Below are 16583 nucleotides of genomic sequence, written 5' to 3' on the forward strand. Positions count from 1 at the left end.
AAGTGATTTACAATATCTGAAAGCTGAATAAACATGCTTTTCATTGATATATGGCTTGTTAGGATATAACAATATTTGGAAAATCTGGAATCTTGAATGTGCCAAACTAAATATTGAGAAAATCGCCTTTAAAGTTGTCCAAATTAAGTTCTTAGAAATGCGTATTACTAATAAAATTAGGTTTTGATATATTGACGGTAGGAAATTTACAAAATATCTTCATGGAACAAGATCTTTACTTAATATCCTAATGATTTTTGGCATTAAAAAAAATCGGTAATTTTGACCCTTAATGTATTGTTGGCTATTGCTACAGATATAACGTTACCCGTGCTACTTATGACTGGTTTTGTAGTCCAGGGTCACAAATATGGTGTTAAAATGTAAATACGTCTGAAGATCGTTTCTCTTTCCGGAGGCTTTTATTTTGAAAGCGTGTCTTTAGGAATTCCTGTCACATTTTCATAAAGGTCAAAGGTGAAATATTTAGCGGGAGATACCAAAAATCAACACAGAGTAGGTCGACCTGATTCTGTTATTTATTTTGTTTACTTTCTCGTCGAATAAAACTCGGTTTACAGTATAAAGTAGAAAAACTACACAGCAAATAAGAAATAAGGTAAGAAACTAAAGCTCATGTGCTGTTAGCATACAGTAAGATGTGTGTTTGACCGCTGTGTAGATTATAATAAACATTGCAGTTATATTTTATTCACTTTAAATCGTTTAATCGCTAATTTACCGTCCAGAAACGCGCCTTCAGTCATGTTCTCCGACGTGATCGTGCCGAAGGAGACGTTGTTGGCTCCTCCAGGCTCAGAGGAGCCCGTGTTTGACCGTCTGCAGCCCTCGTACAGCGGCTGCTCGGAGCCATTCCGCGTCGGCGAGCGCAGCTTCAGCCGCCAGTACGCGCACATCTACGCTACCAGACTCATGCAGATGAGAGATATTCTCTCCGACAGGGCCACACAGAAGTGGGGTGAGAAACATCGATAAAGTCAGTGACAGGCTCGTGTTGCTGTTGTGTTTTGCCTGAAGCGCTTGTTGTGACCATGAGTGAATGTGTGTGGCAGGCTCTGTGGTGCCCATCAGGAAGCTGTGTGACCTGCAGATGGGTGAACAGTGTATAATAGTGGGCACCATATTCAAAAGCATGGAGCTGCAGCCTTCTATCCTGAAGGAGATCAGTGAGGAGGTGAAACATAACTACTAAGATGCTACAAACCCTGTGTTCTCTTTCCGGCTTCTCTTCTTTAACATTTTTCTTTCTTCAGCACAATCTGTTGCCCCAGCCGCCTCGTGCCAAGTACATCAGTCAGTCAGATGAGCTTATTTTGGAGGATGAACTGCAGAGGATTAGACTGGAAGGCAACATCGACACACCTAAGTTTGTAACAGGTGGGATGCAGGAATGTTAGCAAACATTTTCAATATATAGCAAGATACACAGATCTTCTTATGCTTCTCAGTCTTCATGCTATGTTGTGAAACTGTGTTTCCAGGTAGTGTAATTGCCATCATGGGTGCAGAAAAGAATGATGGGAAATTTACTGTTGAAGATTTCTGCATGGCTGATCTTCCACCACAGACACCCAGACAGTCTCTCAGCTCAGACAGGTACAGAAACACACCTGACATGACTGACCAGAGATCAGGAGGTTTGTTTTTTAGACATACTGTTGTAAAAGAGAGGCAACACAACAGTATTCAAATTTTGGCTGAAGCATATGCTTGTAATTGTTATTGCTGTTAACTGATAAATAATAAGTATTACAATTAAGATATGACTTTGTCTAAATATTAGTAAACCACTAAGAAAATCATTAAAATGATTACATATAACAGTGTTATTTAATGAGTCGTATTTTAAGTGAGTATTAGTATTTTAACTTTTTAAGTGAGTGTTATATGATGACAAAAGTAATCTAAATGTAAAAAATACTTAGAATAAATTAGAATATACAAACATTTAAAAAGCAACCTCTAAACATACATTTTTAAATGTTTAAAGTGACCTTTTTTGGTGGAATATTGCAGTGTTATATTATAACAGATTAATCAGTGCATATTTTTAATGTTTTTTAAAGTTTCTTATGCTCATCAATGTTGTATCTATTTAATAAAAAAATACAGAAGAACTGTAATTTTGTGAAATATTATTGTAATTTAAAATAAGATTTTTCTATTTTACTATACCTTAAAATATAATTTATTTCTGTGAAGCAAAGCTGCATTTTTTAGCATCATAAGTCCAGTCTTCAGTGTCACACGACCCTTCAGAAGTCATTGTAATGTGCTGTATGTATGTTTCAAAAACAGTTGTGCTCAGCTGCTTAATATTTTTTCGAACCTGTGATACTTTTTTTGGGGGGGGGAGATCTTTAGTAATTAAATAGTTAAAAAGAACAATTTTTATTCAAAAAAATGTTTTGTCTATTCTTCTATTCAAAACTGTGTGGTCAGTAAAATTTTTGTTTCTTTTTTTAATGAATACTTTTATTCAGCACGGATATGTTAAATAGATAAAAAAAGAGATAGTAAAGATGTATATTGTTAAAAAATATTTCTATTTAAAAAAAGCCTTTTCTTTTTAAATTTATATTTATCAAAGAAAAAAAGTATCACAGGTTCCAAAAAAATACAAGTACTCCTCGCTGCAGACTGTAGCGCGGTGACGTCAGGTACCTACGTCACGTAAGTGTTTACCGCGCATGCACAAAGTGACGTATGGTATGCCTGTGTAATTTGCATAGCGTGGTGACGTTAGACGTTTTCGCGTAGTGTGTGCCGTAATGCGTCATTAAAACGCATGCGCATACTTAACATAATACTCTTATAAAATGTAAAAGTAGCCTATTAAAAGAGCCAAGGTGAAAAAAAGAAGGGGAAAAAAACAGTAATATGTACAAATCGATGATTTTAACCATGTCTTTAGTTTATTTTGTAATATTTGTGTAGTATTATATACAAGGTATTAAGATTGTTGCACTTTATTTCACTGTGTATATTTTTACATTACTCTGCACCTTATATGTTTCTTATTTTATCCTTTCCTCAGTCATGATTCGTGTTTATTTAGTATAATTATGGACATTTTTCTGTTGCTTTGGCAATTCTGCCTGTGGAATATTTAAGCCAATACAGTAGTATTAAGTTAAATTGACTACATACAGTATATTTTCAATGTCTACATCCCATTTTATGCATGGTGCCTCCAAAAAACCAAACTGACAACAGTGATCTTTTTTTTTATGACAAAAACATAAAAACTTGAGGGTGAGACACCTCACCCAAAGTTTTACCAAAATGAAATAGTTCTTCTAGCTTTCTTATTCTGTGACAACGAAATAGTATTTAAATAAATTCTAAATTAAAAAGAAAAAAGAAAATGTGGTTTGTTGTTAGGAAACTTGCATTTATGAATATACAATTTACAAAGAAAATACATTAAATTTATAACAAAACAAGCATTCCTTTTAGTTGAGTCAGAATCATAATGTCCTAAAATTAGTTCTTTAAAAGTAATAGGTACATCTCGCTGGATATTATTCTTAATGAATAATAAATAAACCAATATTTTCCCAGAGTTGGACAGTATACGTGCAAAATAAATAAAAACAGTTTCAGTATTAAATTGACAAAATAAACATTTTGTATCAATGTTAACCTTATACTTCTTCAAATAAAATTTAACAGGGTAAAATTTGTTAATTAGTTTGAAAGATACTTCTTTAACCTTAGTAAGAAAAAACCTCTGTTGTAAGGACCATATTTTTTTCCAATTCAAATTTCTAAATAAACTATTCCAATAAGGAATGAAAGGCGATAAAGAAGAAACTTTTACAATGAAAAGAGACCTAATTTTGTAATTTCTATCTTTTTTCACAGAAAAAAAAAAAAACATACTTTACCTATAGTTGTCTCTAATGGGTCAGAAGAAGAAGCATTTTTAATAGGGGAGAAATTGCTATTTTTCATAATATCATAATAATTCCTGAAGTTATTGCTCCCATAACAATGGCATAATCCTTTGGACTAACCGCTATCTCATATTTTGAAATAAATTCTCTATAAGTCATTAATAAACCTCTGTTGTTAAATAACTGACTCACCAAAATCAAACCATTATTAAACCACTGACTAAGAAATAAAGATGTATTTTTATATAAAATATTTTGATTATTCCAAAAAAATCTATGGGGGGTAAAATTGTGTTTATATATTAAAGCCCAGGCCAAAAGAACCTGTTGGTGGAAATTTGAAAGCTTCACTGAAATTTTGGATATGTTATAATTGCACAAAAATGTAATACTTCCAACAAATGAAAATGCTTGCCGTGGAAAGATATACCAGCTTGAATTTTGATTTTTCCAATGCTGATTAAGCCAATTTACTTTAACGGCATAATTTAAAGAATTGAAATCTATAAAATTTAGGCCACCATTGTTATAAGGATTTAGTATAACAGACTTTTTCATATAATGGCATTTGTTTTTCCAGACAAAGTCTGTTAAAGTTCTATCAATCAATTTACATGTAGTCTTATCTACATACAGAGATTGGGCTGCATTTGTGAGACGTGATAGCCACTCAGCTTTAGTGAGCAAAACTCTTCCTGTGATCTTTTTTTTTTTTATTGCAAAGAACAAAACTAAATATAATTGTATATACATATATATTTGTTTTATATAATAATTAAAACTATAAACATGACACATGAGAACAAGAGAAAAAAACAAAAAATATTACATCTACTTGTTCTGAAATTCACCTCCATCACTGATAAAACAATCAACTGAGCAGTAGCCCTCAAAATCTTTGGAGGAATAAAACCCACGCAGGACTCCCCTTCTGCCATTGCCAACATACCCAGGTGGGCAGTCTTTATATATTTCATGGCACCGTAGGCACTGGGTCAGTGAATAAGGCACCCAGAACTTCTCTTTGTATTGTGCAGAAAATGCACTCCAGTTCACGACACCTAATTTACATAAAAGAACAAACAATATTTAAACAATAAACAATTTTAAATTAAGTCAAAAAAAGAGTCATACAAGGAAAATATTTTAAAATGTATTATATGATGGTGTTAGGAAAAGAGTGTTATTTGCTTTATCTGTAAATTACCAAAGAGATTTAATTCATAAACAACATTAACAATTAGCTAAATTAAAAAAAGTTTGTCAAGTCAATATTTATGTTAGCTTGGCTTGAGAAAGCATAGCATAAAGAAGATGTGCTGTTCTGATCTAGAAGCGTTCTTCATTAACTGTAAGCCGTTCTACTCGCCGCGAGAGTTTTGCTCATTCATTCTCGTGAGCGTCTACATTCCTCCAAGCGCACGTGAGCCTGGCCTTGCAAAAACTCGCTGATCAGATCCCCGCGACGGAACAACAACACCCGGACTCTGTTTTAATCATTCTTGGGGATTTTAACAAAGCAAATCTCTCATGTGAACTGCCTAAATACAGACAGCATGTCACATGTCCGACCAGACACAGTAATATATTGGACCACTGTTACACCACAATTAAAGTGCCCCTATTATGCCTTTTCAAATATGATATTTCATGTAGTGTGTCATGTAGCTGTATGTGAACATAAACTATCTGCAAAGTTGTGACGCCGACAGTGCACTATAAATAAAGTTTTTGTCTAACAAAAAAAAGAGTCGGCTCACATTCGCCTAAACGAGTCGTCAGCAATTCGAATCTTTTTTCTGTAACGGCCACACGTCACGAGCTACACATTTGCGTAATGTCCGCCCACGTTCAATTTCGCGAACAACTTGCCCGCCCACAAACAGTAGACCTACCATTTCCACGTGGATTAACGTTACATCATGTCAAGAAGACGCCCTGCGCTGTGACAGCCTGTGAGAGTGAATTTGTTTTATATGCCCTTCCGAAACATGAAACTATCAAGAATGAGTGGTTAACATTAATTTTTTCAACACCTCAGCAGTCCAATGCCAATCTTGTGTTGTGTTCGCGTCATTTTACTGATGACTGCTTTTCCAATCTTGGGGAGTAACGTTACAACGCGGGATTCACCAAACGCTTGGTTTTAAAAAATGGATCGGTGCCAAGTTTATTTGGACCGGCTTGCTCCTCTGAACTTCTACCTGTAAGTATGATTAATAATTGTATTTTCTAGCGATCGTTCAAAATACGTCTTTGTGTACGTTATGGTGTGTAACAACCCCGCACATGTCTTGGTAACCGGCTAACTTGTGTTTCTGTAGTTCTGTTGTTCAGCTGTGAGTGGAATGTAGTCTAAAAAGTCTTGTGATTGATGCAGCTTGACTGTCTGTCTGCCTTATTAGTTTAAGTAATGATAATGATAAACGATGGCTTAACGCAGTGTTATGGGTTGTACAGTGTTGAAGTTCACAACGTAGAGATGTGTCCGGTTCGCTTACAAAAGCAAATTGTAACATATGACACCCACTGAGAAACGTCCTGCTCCGGTCGTGCTTGCAAAACAGTTTCTTGTCGGTGTGACACTTCAACAGTTTCATCGTCAGACTCCGGCTCGAATTGATAGGGTAAAATCGAGGCTATCTTTTCTATGCATTAACAGGTCTCCACAGCTGTCATTCAGTTATGCCAATGGGCGTTTCGTTTTGCGCTGTAGCGGTAGACCAATCCAGAAGGACTGCACCATCTGACCAATCACAGCAGTGAGGGCTCACGGAAAGGAGGGGTTTAGAGAGACTGATTCTTCGAACTGCTTCAAACGAGTCGTTTACGAATCATTTAGAAACGGGGTAAAAATAAATCTAATTTTGGAGAAAACTAAAGTGTTTTTTGAACTTGCATACATGTAAACCTGTTTTAAGAGACTATTACAACAATATTAACTACCTTTAAAATGGCATAATAGGGGCACTTTAAAGGAGCATATCACTCTGTCCCACGTGCAGCTTTGGGACTATCTGATCACTGCCTGGTTCATCTTATACCAACCTACAGACAAAAACTTAAATCTGCTAAACCTGTAGCAAAGTCTGTGAAGAGATGGACCAACGAAACAGAGCGGGTTTTACAAGCCTGTTTCGAATGTACTGATTGGAGTGTTTTCGAAGCTGCTGCTACCGATCTGGACGAGCTTACAGAGACTGTTACTTCATATATCAGTTTCTGTGAGGATTTATGCATTCCTACCAGGACTCGTTTAACTTTCAACAATGACAAACCATGGTTCACTGCAAAACTCACAGGAAAGGACAGGAAAGGAGACAGTGTCTTGTATAAGCAGGCCAAATACACACTGGAAAAGGAGATCAAAGTGGCAAAGAAGAATTATTCCGAAAAGATAAGGAATCAATTCTCTTCCAGTGATTCTTCATCAGTGTGGGACAGCCTGAAAGCCATCACTAACTACAAGACACCATCCCCCTGCATGGTGGAGAATCAGCAACTGGCAGACGACCTGAATGAGTTCTGTTGCAGGTTTGAAAAAACTCCATTCACACCTCCAACAACAGCCCTAACAACACCGCTCTCCCCCACTCCGACAATCCACTTCAGTGAAAGAGATGTTCGCCAGGTCTTCAGACAGAACAAAAGAAGGAAGGCACGAGGCCCTGATGGTGTGACACCAGCCTGTCTGAAAACCTGTGCTGACCAGCTGGCCCCCATTTTCTCACTAATCTTCAATTGGTCTCTGGAGATGTGTGAAGTACCGGACTGCCTCAAACGTTCGACAATCATTCCCATTCCAAAGAAACCCAAAATAACAGGACTCAACGACTACAGACCTGTGGCGCTAACATCTGTCGTCATGAAGTCGTTTGAAAAACTGGTTTTGGCTCATCTGAAGGACATCACCGGACCCTTACTGGACCCCCTGCAGTTTGCTTATCGAGCAAACAGGTCTGTAGATGATGCAGTGAACATGGGTTTACACTTCATCTTGCAGCATCTGGATAAATCAGGGACTTATGTGAGGATCCTGTTTGTGGACTTCAGTTCAGCCTTTAACACGATCATCCCGAACCTCCTCCTTCCCAAAATATCTCAGCTCTCCGTGCCCACCGCTCTCTGTCAGTGGATCAACAGCTTCCTGACGGACAGACAGCAGCTAGTGAGGCTGGGAAAATTCTCATCCAGCACCCGGACTATCAGCACTGGCGCCCCTCAGGGTTGTGTCCTCTCCCCACTGCTCTTCTCCCTGTATACAAATGACTGTACCTCCAAAGACCCCTCTGTCAAGCTCCTGAAGTTTGCAGACGACACCACACTCATCGGCCTCATTCAGGACGGTGACGAGTCTGCTTACAGACAGGAGGTTAAAGAGCTGGCTGTCTGGTGCAGTCAAAACAACCTGGAGCTCAACACACTCAAGACTGTGGAGATGATCATTGACTTCAGGAGAAACCCCCCTGCTCTCCCCCCACTCACCATCATGAACAGCACTGTTAACACAGTGGAGTCATTCAGGTTCCTTGGCAATACCATCTCCCAGGACCTGAAGTGGAATGTTCACATAGACTCCATTGTGAAAAAGGCCCAGCAGAGACTGTACTTCCTCCGCCAGCTGAGGAAGCTCAACCTGCCACAGGAACTGCTGAAACAGTTTTACTCTGCCATCGTTGAATCCGTCCTCTGCACTTCAATTACTGTCTGGTTCAGCTCAGCTACCAATTCTGATCTCAGAAGACTACGTTGAATAGTCCGGACTGCTGAGCGAATCATTGGTACAACCCTTCCTACCCTTCAAGATCTCTACTTATCCAGAGTGCTGAAAAGGGCTGGCAAAATCACTCTGGACCCCTCACATCCAGCACACTCGCTCTTTGAACTGCTTCCATCTGGTCGGCGCTACAGAGCACTGAGCACCAAGACGACCAGACACCGGAACAGTTTTTTTTCCCCAGGCAATCCATCTCATGAACACTTGTCAGTAAACGTCGAACATGCAGCACTATTATAGTCTTTATTAATCTATTCAGTATTTATTCATAACTACTTACATCCAAATTTGCACCTAATATATATACCTATACATAGTGATGGCATAATCTGTATATTGTGTTTTTGCTATTTTGCACTTTGCACTTTGTCTTGTGTACTTGTATATTGTTATTCTTTGTAATCTATGTTTTGTCTTGTCACTGTCACTTTGTTGCACTGTGGAGCTGCTGTCACTAAAACAAATTCCTAGTATGTGTAAACATACCTGGCAATAAAGCTCATTCTGATTCTGATTCTGGTACTGATAAAAGTTGGAAGATTTTTTTAATTTGAACGTTTTACAGTTGAGGGCAACACAGTCTATCATAAAAGAAATTTTAATGAAAAAAAAAGACAGATGAGAGGAGATAGACAAACAGACAGACACTCAAATACTTTTTACAGTACTCACTGCATGTTAAAATGTTCATTTTGTCAATTTAATACTGTTTTTCATTTATTTTGCACGTGTCAGTATACTGTACAACTCTGGGAAAATATTGGTTTATTCATTAAGAATAATATCCAGCGAGATGTACCTATAACTTTTAAAGAACTAATTTTAGGACATTATGATTCTGACTCAACTAAAAGGAATGCTTGTTTTGTTATAAATCTAATTTATTTTCTTTGTGAATTGTATATTCATAAATGCAAGTTTCCTAACAACAAGCCACTTTTTTTTTTTTTTTTTTTTTTAGAATTTATTTAAATACTATTTCGTTGTCACAGAATAAGAAAGCTAGAAGAACTATTTCATTTTGGTGAAACTTTGGGTGAGGTGTCTCACCCTCAAGTTTTTATGTTTTTTTCATAAAAAAAAAGATCACTGTTATCAGTTTGGTTTTTTGGAGGGACCATGCATAAAATGGGATGTAAACTTAATACTACTTTATTAGCTTATATATTCCACAGGCAGAATTGCCAAAGCAACAGAAAAATGTCCATAATTATACTAAATTAACACGAATCATGACCGAGGAAAGGATAAAATAAGAAACATATAAGGTGCAGAGTAATGTAAAAATATACACAGTGAAATAAAGTGCAACAATCTTAATACCTTGTATATAATACTACACAAATATTACAAAATAAACTAAAGACATGGTTAAAATCATCGATTTGTACATATTACTGTTTTTTCCCCTTCTTTTTTTTTCACCTTGGCTCTTTTAATAGGCTACTTTTACATTTTATAAGAGTATTATGTTAAGTATGCGCATGCGTTTTAATGACGCATTACGGCACACACGACGCGAAAACGTCTAACGTCACCACGCTATGCAAATTACACAGGCATACCATACGTCACTTTGTGCATGCGCGGTAAACACTTACGTGACGTAGGTACCTGACGTCACCGCGCTACAGTCTGAAGCGAGGGGTGTCTCAAAAAATATTAAGCAGCACAACTGTCGCAAACATTGATAATAAATCCGCATAGAATGATTTCTGAAGGACCATGTGTCACTGAAGACTGGAGTAAAGGCTGTGTCACAGATTTTTTTTTTTTTTTTATATATATTAAAATAGCAAATGGCGATAACAATAATATTTCACAATATTAAAGTTTTTTTTTTTCTGTATTTTTGATTCCAAAGCTACAAAAGGCATGCTTTTCTGAGCAGGGTGAATGCATTGAGGCCATCAGAAGGATGATTGAAGTTTCTTTAAGTAGTACTTATACCAACTTTATTATGCTTTTCCTGGCTGATTTTACTGTGACAGCATAATACTAACAACTCACTTTCACCTTTAACCTTTTGCTGTTTTCTGGTTACATAGGTTTGTCCTTCTTGCCTCTGGTCTGGGATTGAACGGCAGCAAAGCAGACAGCATGATGGGATTGCAGCTTTTGGTGGATATGGTAACCGGTCAGCTTGGAGATGAAGGGGAGCAAAGCGGAGCAGCATCCATCTCTAGAGTCATACTAGCTGGAAACCTGTTGAGTCAAAGCACTCAGGACAAAGACTCAACAAACAAGGTGTGCAAATGAGACTAACATTTCAAGCAGCACTAATCTTACTTTTAAAGCAGATTTCTATAACATGTAGTGAATTCATCTTGTAAATTAACTCTTTTTTTTTTCTCCATTTGAAGGCAAAGTATCTGACTAAGAAGACTCAGGCTGGAAGTGTGGAGGCTATCAGACTGCTGGATGAGCTTCTAATGCAACTAGTGGTGAGTGTTTTCAACCCAATGTATGAACTTTAGTGAAGAACCAAAAACACTTAGGCCATGTCCTAAATTAGGTCCTCAATGTTTTGTACTCTGTTTTAATCAGTATGTCAAATCCCATAGTTCTTAGATGTTTTTTGTTCTTCTGTTGGGTTAGCATTGGCTTTTGTCCTTTAATTTAATTTAAGTCTGTAATACTGCTTAATGGTAATAAAGGTTTCTTTTTTTTTTTTTACTCACAAACCAGTTTCTGTTTTTTTCCAAGTGTCTAATCTCTGATTTATCCTTTTCAGGCGTCTGTATCTGTAGATGTCATGCCTGGACAGTATGATCCAACAAACTACACTCTTCCCCAGCAGCCTTTGCACCGCTGCATGTTCCCTCTGTCTGTGCCCTTCCCCACGCTGCAGCTGGTCAGCAACCCCTACCAAGCCATCGTAGATGGTGTCCGGTGAGTAACTACCTATATTTTATCGTCTATCAGTGGTATAAGGTGAGCAGCTCTTGACAGTGAATGTTTTGTGGTTTCTCTCAGGTTCTTGGGCACAGCAGGGCAGAATATCAGTGACATTGTAAAATATAGCAGTGTTGACGATCATCTGGAAATATTGGAAAGCACACTGAGATTCCGCCACCTGGCTCCCACCGCTCCAGACACACTGGGTCAGTATAGACATTTTTTTCTGTTTATTTATATTTTTGTTGAGGTCGAATGTTTACATGCACCTTGCGGAATCTGCAAAATGTTAATTATTTGACCAAAATAAGATGGATCATACAAAATGGATGTTTTGAGTAGGATATTTCACATTAAAGACACTGATGCTCCAGAATGATGAATTAATTTTTTATAAAGCATTTTGAAGATGCTAGATCTGACATGTTTTGTTGATCACTTAGGTTGTTACCCGTTCTATCAGAAAGACCCCTTTATAATGGAAGAATGTCCTCATGTTTACTTCAGCGGAAATGCACCAAGCTACCAAAGTAAACGAGTCACAGGTGAATAGAAAACTATTTAATAACATAAAAAATAGCACTGTTTAACAGTGTGGCTATACATTACCAATATTTCTGTATAGTCATTTTTGTGTATTTTTATTTTTTTTTATCTCAGGACGTGAAGGACAAGATGTTCTCCTAGTAGCAATCCCAGAGTTCACTAGCACACAGACAGCCTGTCTTGTGAACCTGCGCACCTTGGAGTGCGAGCCAGTCTGCTTCTCCTCTTTTTCCACAGAGGATGATGAGGACAGTGAGATGAATATCAGCCATTAAACACTCACTTATCAACATATGACACTTGTTTCTGTAGTCTGTCCAACAAAGACTTTCTGTTGTTGTGTTTTGTTAATAAAGCTCCTTTTGTATGGAAACATTCTTTTCTTTTCATTCTTTTCAATGGACTGTGTTTCTGAAAAATAATTCAAAGGTTATTAGCTCTCTATATTTATGTACTATGAGTCAAAAGTTTTTCGATCAGTAAGATTTTTAGTGTTTTTAAAGAAGTCTCTTCTGCTCACCAAGCCTGCATTTTCATTGATCCAACAAAAGCAAAATCAGTAATATTGTGAAATATTTTTTACTATTTTAAATAGCTGCTTTTTATTTGACTTTGGATAAAATAAATGCTTGGTGAGCAGAAGAGACTTCTTTATATATATAAAAAAAAAACATAAAATCCAAAATCAGTCTTAAGTAGCGCAGGTATATTTGTAGCAATAGGCAAAAATACATAGTATGGGTCAAAATTATTGATTTTTCTTTTATGCCAAAAATCATTAGGATATGAAATAAAGATCATGTTCCATGACGATATTTTGTTTTTTTTACCATAAAGATATTAAAACTTAATTTTTGCTTAGTAATATGCATTGCTAAGAACTTCATTTGGACAACTTTAAAGGTGATTTTCTCAATATTCTGACTTTTTTGCACCCTCAGATTCCAGATTTTTCAATCATTGTATTTCGGCCAAATATTGTCCATTTCAATTTCAATCAATTAAAAACAAAATTGACATTTATCAAGGCAGGGTCACGTTTGAATTTCTCTACGCATAGTCCTCAAGAGAAAGTCTACATTTTCAATTAAGTTTTGGTACGTAGATAAAATCTCATCAAATGATCTCTTAATTTTATCATTTAGAAGCAATTTCTCCAATAGTTTTAGCTTTAAAGTCCAGGAACCAGATGCAGATACTTCTCAACAGAAAATACATGGTTTATTAATTACTGAGAAGCACTGTCTGCTGAAAATCTATAATAATGGACATATCTACTACTTTTATTGAGACCTGTAACAACAATTTAAAACACTAATACAGTGAAAGGCACAACCTGCTTAGTGCAAATATTTGTCTACAAATGTTTTTTTTTTTCAAATACTTCAGCAAAAGATTTGCACAGCCACTCTAACATGTCTTACAGAAGAAAATATTTAATTAATAGTGGCCTTTAAAGCTTCAATTTAGCATCAGATCATTAAAAAAAGAAAAGCATCATCGTCAAAATCATAAATTACGGCATACGAATTAATTCTAGAGCATTTTTGTCGCCATCTGCCGTTAAAAAAGGTAACAAACGTAGTATTACGTTTAAATTATTTCTAAACACGTTAAAACACCGTATTATGTATTTCCTGAAAAATAATCAATTTTATAAAAATAAAAATGAATGCTCAGATAAGAATCACGATTCAATACCTTTGCACTTACATGACGTCATTTTACACGTTGGCTACGTCATTGTTCTGCGCCAGTGTCGCTTGTTTGGCTCTTTCAATGAAACGTTAGCTGCATAACTAAACTTTCGGACATCATAAAGGTAAATTATGCGGTCACCGTCATGCATTTCTAAAAACATTGCATATATACTATCTTATCCTTTTTTTGCATACCAAAACAGCGTCCTGTCAGCCCAGTGTTTAGATAGTACCAGTTTACTCGTGGCTCGACTCAGATGATATGCTCTTTCTGCAGATGCCTCTTCCTCCAGCTTTACTTGCTCGCCTCGCTAAAAGAGGGATTGTGAAGCAGTCCGACCAAGGTAAGATATATTATGCATATTTATCTTACTGGGTAAAGTAACATTAAAAGTTCATGCTCTTATTTACTGTTTCTCATCATCATCCTCAGATGCTGAAGAGGAGATCATCGCCGAAGACTATGATGATAACAACGTTGATTATGAAGCTACAAGGCTTGAAAATTTACCAACGAATTGGTACAAAGTTTTTGACTCCGCTTGGTAAGTAGTTTATAAATTAGTATATGTCTCATACCATACTAAAAACATGAAACAAGTCCTTAATTTCTACATTTAATTCTTTGGTTACTGCTTATAAATCTTCTTATAATCGTCTTATCCTTAGTGGACTTCCTTACTACTGGAATGTAGAGACAGATTTAGTGTCCTGGTTGTCCCCCAATGACCCAGCAGCTGTCATCAGCAAAGCCGCTAAGAAACAGAAAGGTAAAATGTCATTCTGGACCACAAAACCAGTCATAAAGGTGTTTTTTATTGAGATTTATCATCTGAAAGATGTATAAATAAGCTTTTTGTGTGATTTGTCGTTAAAGGACAATGTTTGGCCAAATCTGAGGGAGCAAAAAATTCCAAATATTCCAAACTAAGTTCTTAGCTATGCATATTACTAATAAAAAATTACCTTTTGATATATTAACGATAGGAAATTTACTAAATATCTTCATGCAATATGATCTTTACTTAATATCCTAATGATTTTTGACATTTAAAATTAATCTATCATTTTGACCCATACAATGTATCATTGGCTATTGCTACAAATATACTCGTACTACTTACAGTATGACTGGTTTTGTGGTCCAGGGTCCAAATATGGACATAAAACATAAATATGCACAATTTGTGTGCTTCCATAAGTAACATTATTGAGACACATGCTGAATCTGTTTGTCTTTTACTTCCCAGGTGAGGCTGGACATGACAAAGGGGACGGCCACTACGACAAGACAGAGAGAGACAGGGATCGAGACCGGGAGAGGGACAGAGAGCGTGATCGGGAACGGGACAGAGACAGGGAGGACGGACGGGACAGAGATAGAGACCGAGATAGGGATAGAGATCGAGACCGAGACAGAGACCGTGACAGACGAATGCGGAGAGATGACAGTGCACCGTATAGTAAATCAAAGAGAGGTAATTGATGCACAAGTTTAGTAATCATTACAGACATTGCCTTAATAAGCTTGAATAAACATAAACGCTGTTTTAGGAGGACTAGGAGGAGGTCGAAAACAGCAGCAGGAGGAAATGGATCCCATGGATCCCAGCGCTTATTCAGATGCTCCAAGGTAATGACCAGCTAATTTACAATTACCACCATGGCTGTGTTTGAAATGGTATAATAGCAAACTATTCTTACTACTACTACTGTATCTTTGCAGTGCAGTTGAAGACAAAAATTTACATACACCTTGCAGAATCTGCAAAATGTTATTTATTTTACCAAAATAAGAGGGATCATATAAAATGCATGACATTTTTTTATTTGGTACTGACCTGAATAAGACATTTAAACATAGTCCACAAGAGAAAATAATAGTTGAATTTATAAAAATGCCCCTGTTCAAAAGGTACAATGCATTTGATTCTTAATACTGTGTTCTTATCTAAATGATCCACAGCTGTGTTTATGTTTAGTGATAGTTGTTCATGAGTCTCTTGTTTGTCCTGAACAGTTAAACTGCCTGATGTTCCTCCGAAAAAATCCTGCAGGTCCCACAAATTCTTTGGTTTTTCGACATTTTTGTGTATTTGAACCCTTTCCAACAACGACTGTATGATCTTTTTTACACTGAAGACAACTGAGGGACTCATATGCAACTATAACAGAAGGTTTGAACGCTCACTGATGCTCCAGAAGAAACTCGATGCATTAAGATCTGGGGGTGAATACTTTTTTTAAAATTGAAGCTCAGGGTAAATTTCACTTATTTTGTCTTTTGGGAAACATGTAAGTATCTTCTGTAGCTTCTGAGGGGCAGTACTAAATGAAATATATATATATATATATATATATATATATATATATATATATATATATATATATTTAGGGCCGGGACTTTAACGCGTTAATTTAGATTAATTAATTACACAAAAATAACGCGTTAAAAATTTTTAACGCATTTTAATCGCACTAAGTTTTGCAGCGCGGAACGTTTCTCACTAGATGAGATTCGGCGGACCGATTATACTGGAGCACAAACTAGCGTTCAGACAAGCCAAAGAAGCTGCGTCCGTCCTAAATAGTATTGTATGTCCCAAATCGTAGTATGTTTAAAAAGTATTCCAAAGATTCCCGGATGGTCTTCCACTTAACGATCAATGCACACTCTAACGGCTAATATTGCCCGCAACACACTTCGCCGTGAACGAGGATTCGATTAGAACTACAAACACG

General features: G+C 36.6%; 2 protein-coding genes across 2 annotated transcripts in view; both read left to right on the forward strand.

The window, feature by feature from the left end:
* Window positions 1-479: 479 nt before the first annotated feature.
* On the forward strand, window positions 480-12514 carry pold2 (polymerase (DNA directed), delta 2, regulatory subunit). The gene is made up of 11 exons (XM_073819585.1): window positions 480-619; window positions 750-979; window positions 1074-1195; window positions 1275-1398; window positions 1503-1617; window positions 10746-10944; window positions 11061-11141; window positions 11432-11589; window positions 11674-11801; window positions 12039-12140; window positions 12256-12514. Exons 2-11 carry the CDS (start codon window positions 766-768, stop codon window positions 12414-12416), a joined length of 1404 nt encoding a protein of 467 aa, XP_073675686.1. The 5' UTR covers window positions 480-619; window positions 750-765; the 3' UTR covers window positions 12417-12514.
* Window positions 12515-13882: 1368 nt separating this feature from the next.
* pqbp1 (polyglutamine binding protein 1) overlaps window positions 13883-16583 on the forward strand; it is a 4642-nt gene continuing 1941 nt past the window's right edge. Inside the window, exons 1-6 of the mRNA XM_073819661.1 lie at window positions 13883-13963; window positions 14119-14185; window positions 14275-14386; window positions 14511-14611; window positions 15092-15319; window positions 15396-15474. Coding sequence (XP_073675762.1) covers window positions 14119-14185; window positions 14275-14386; window positions 14511-14611; window positions 15092-15319; window positions 15396-15474 — 587 coding nt within the window. The 5' untranslated portion in view covers window positions 13883-13963. The remainder of the gene's footprint in view (window positions 13964-14118; window positions 14186-14274; window positions 14387-14510; window positions 14612-15091; window positions 15320-15395; window positions 15475-16583) is intronic.

Source organism: Garra rufa, chromosome 15 (assembly GCF_049309525.1).
Source record: "Garra rufa chromosome 15, GarRuf1.0, whole genome shotgun sequence".
NCBI lineage: Eukaryota > Metazoa > Chordata > Actinopteri > Cypriniformes > Cyprinidae > Garra > Garra rufa.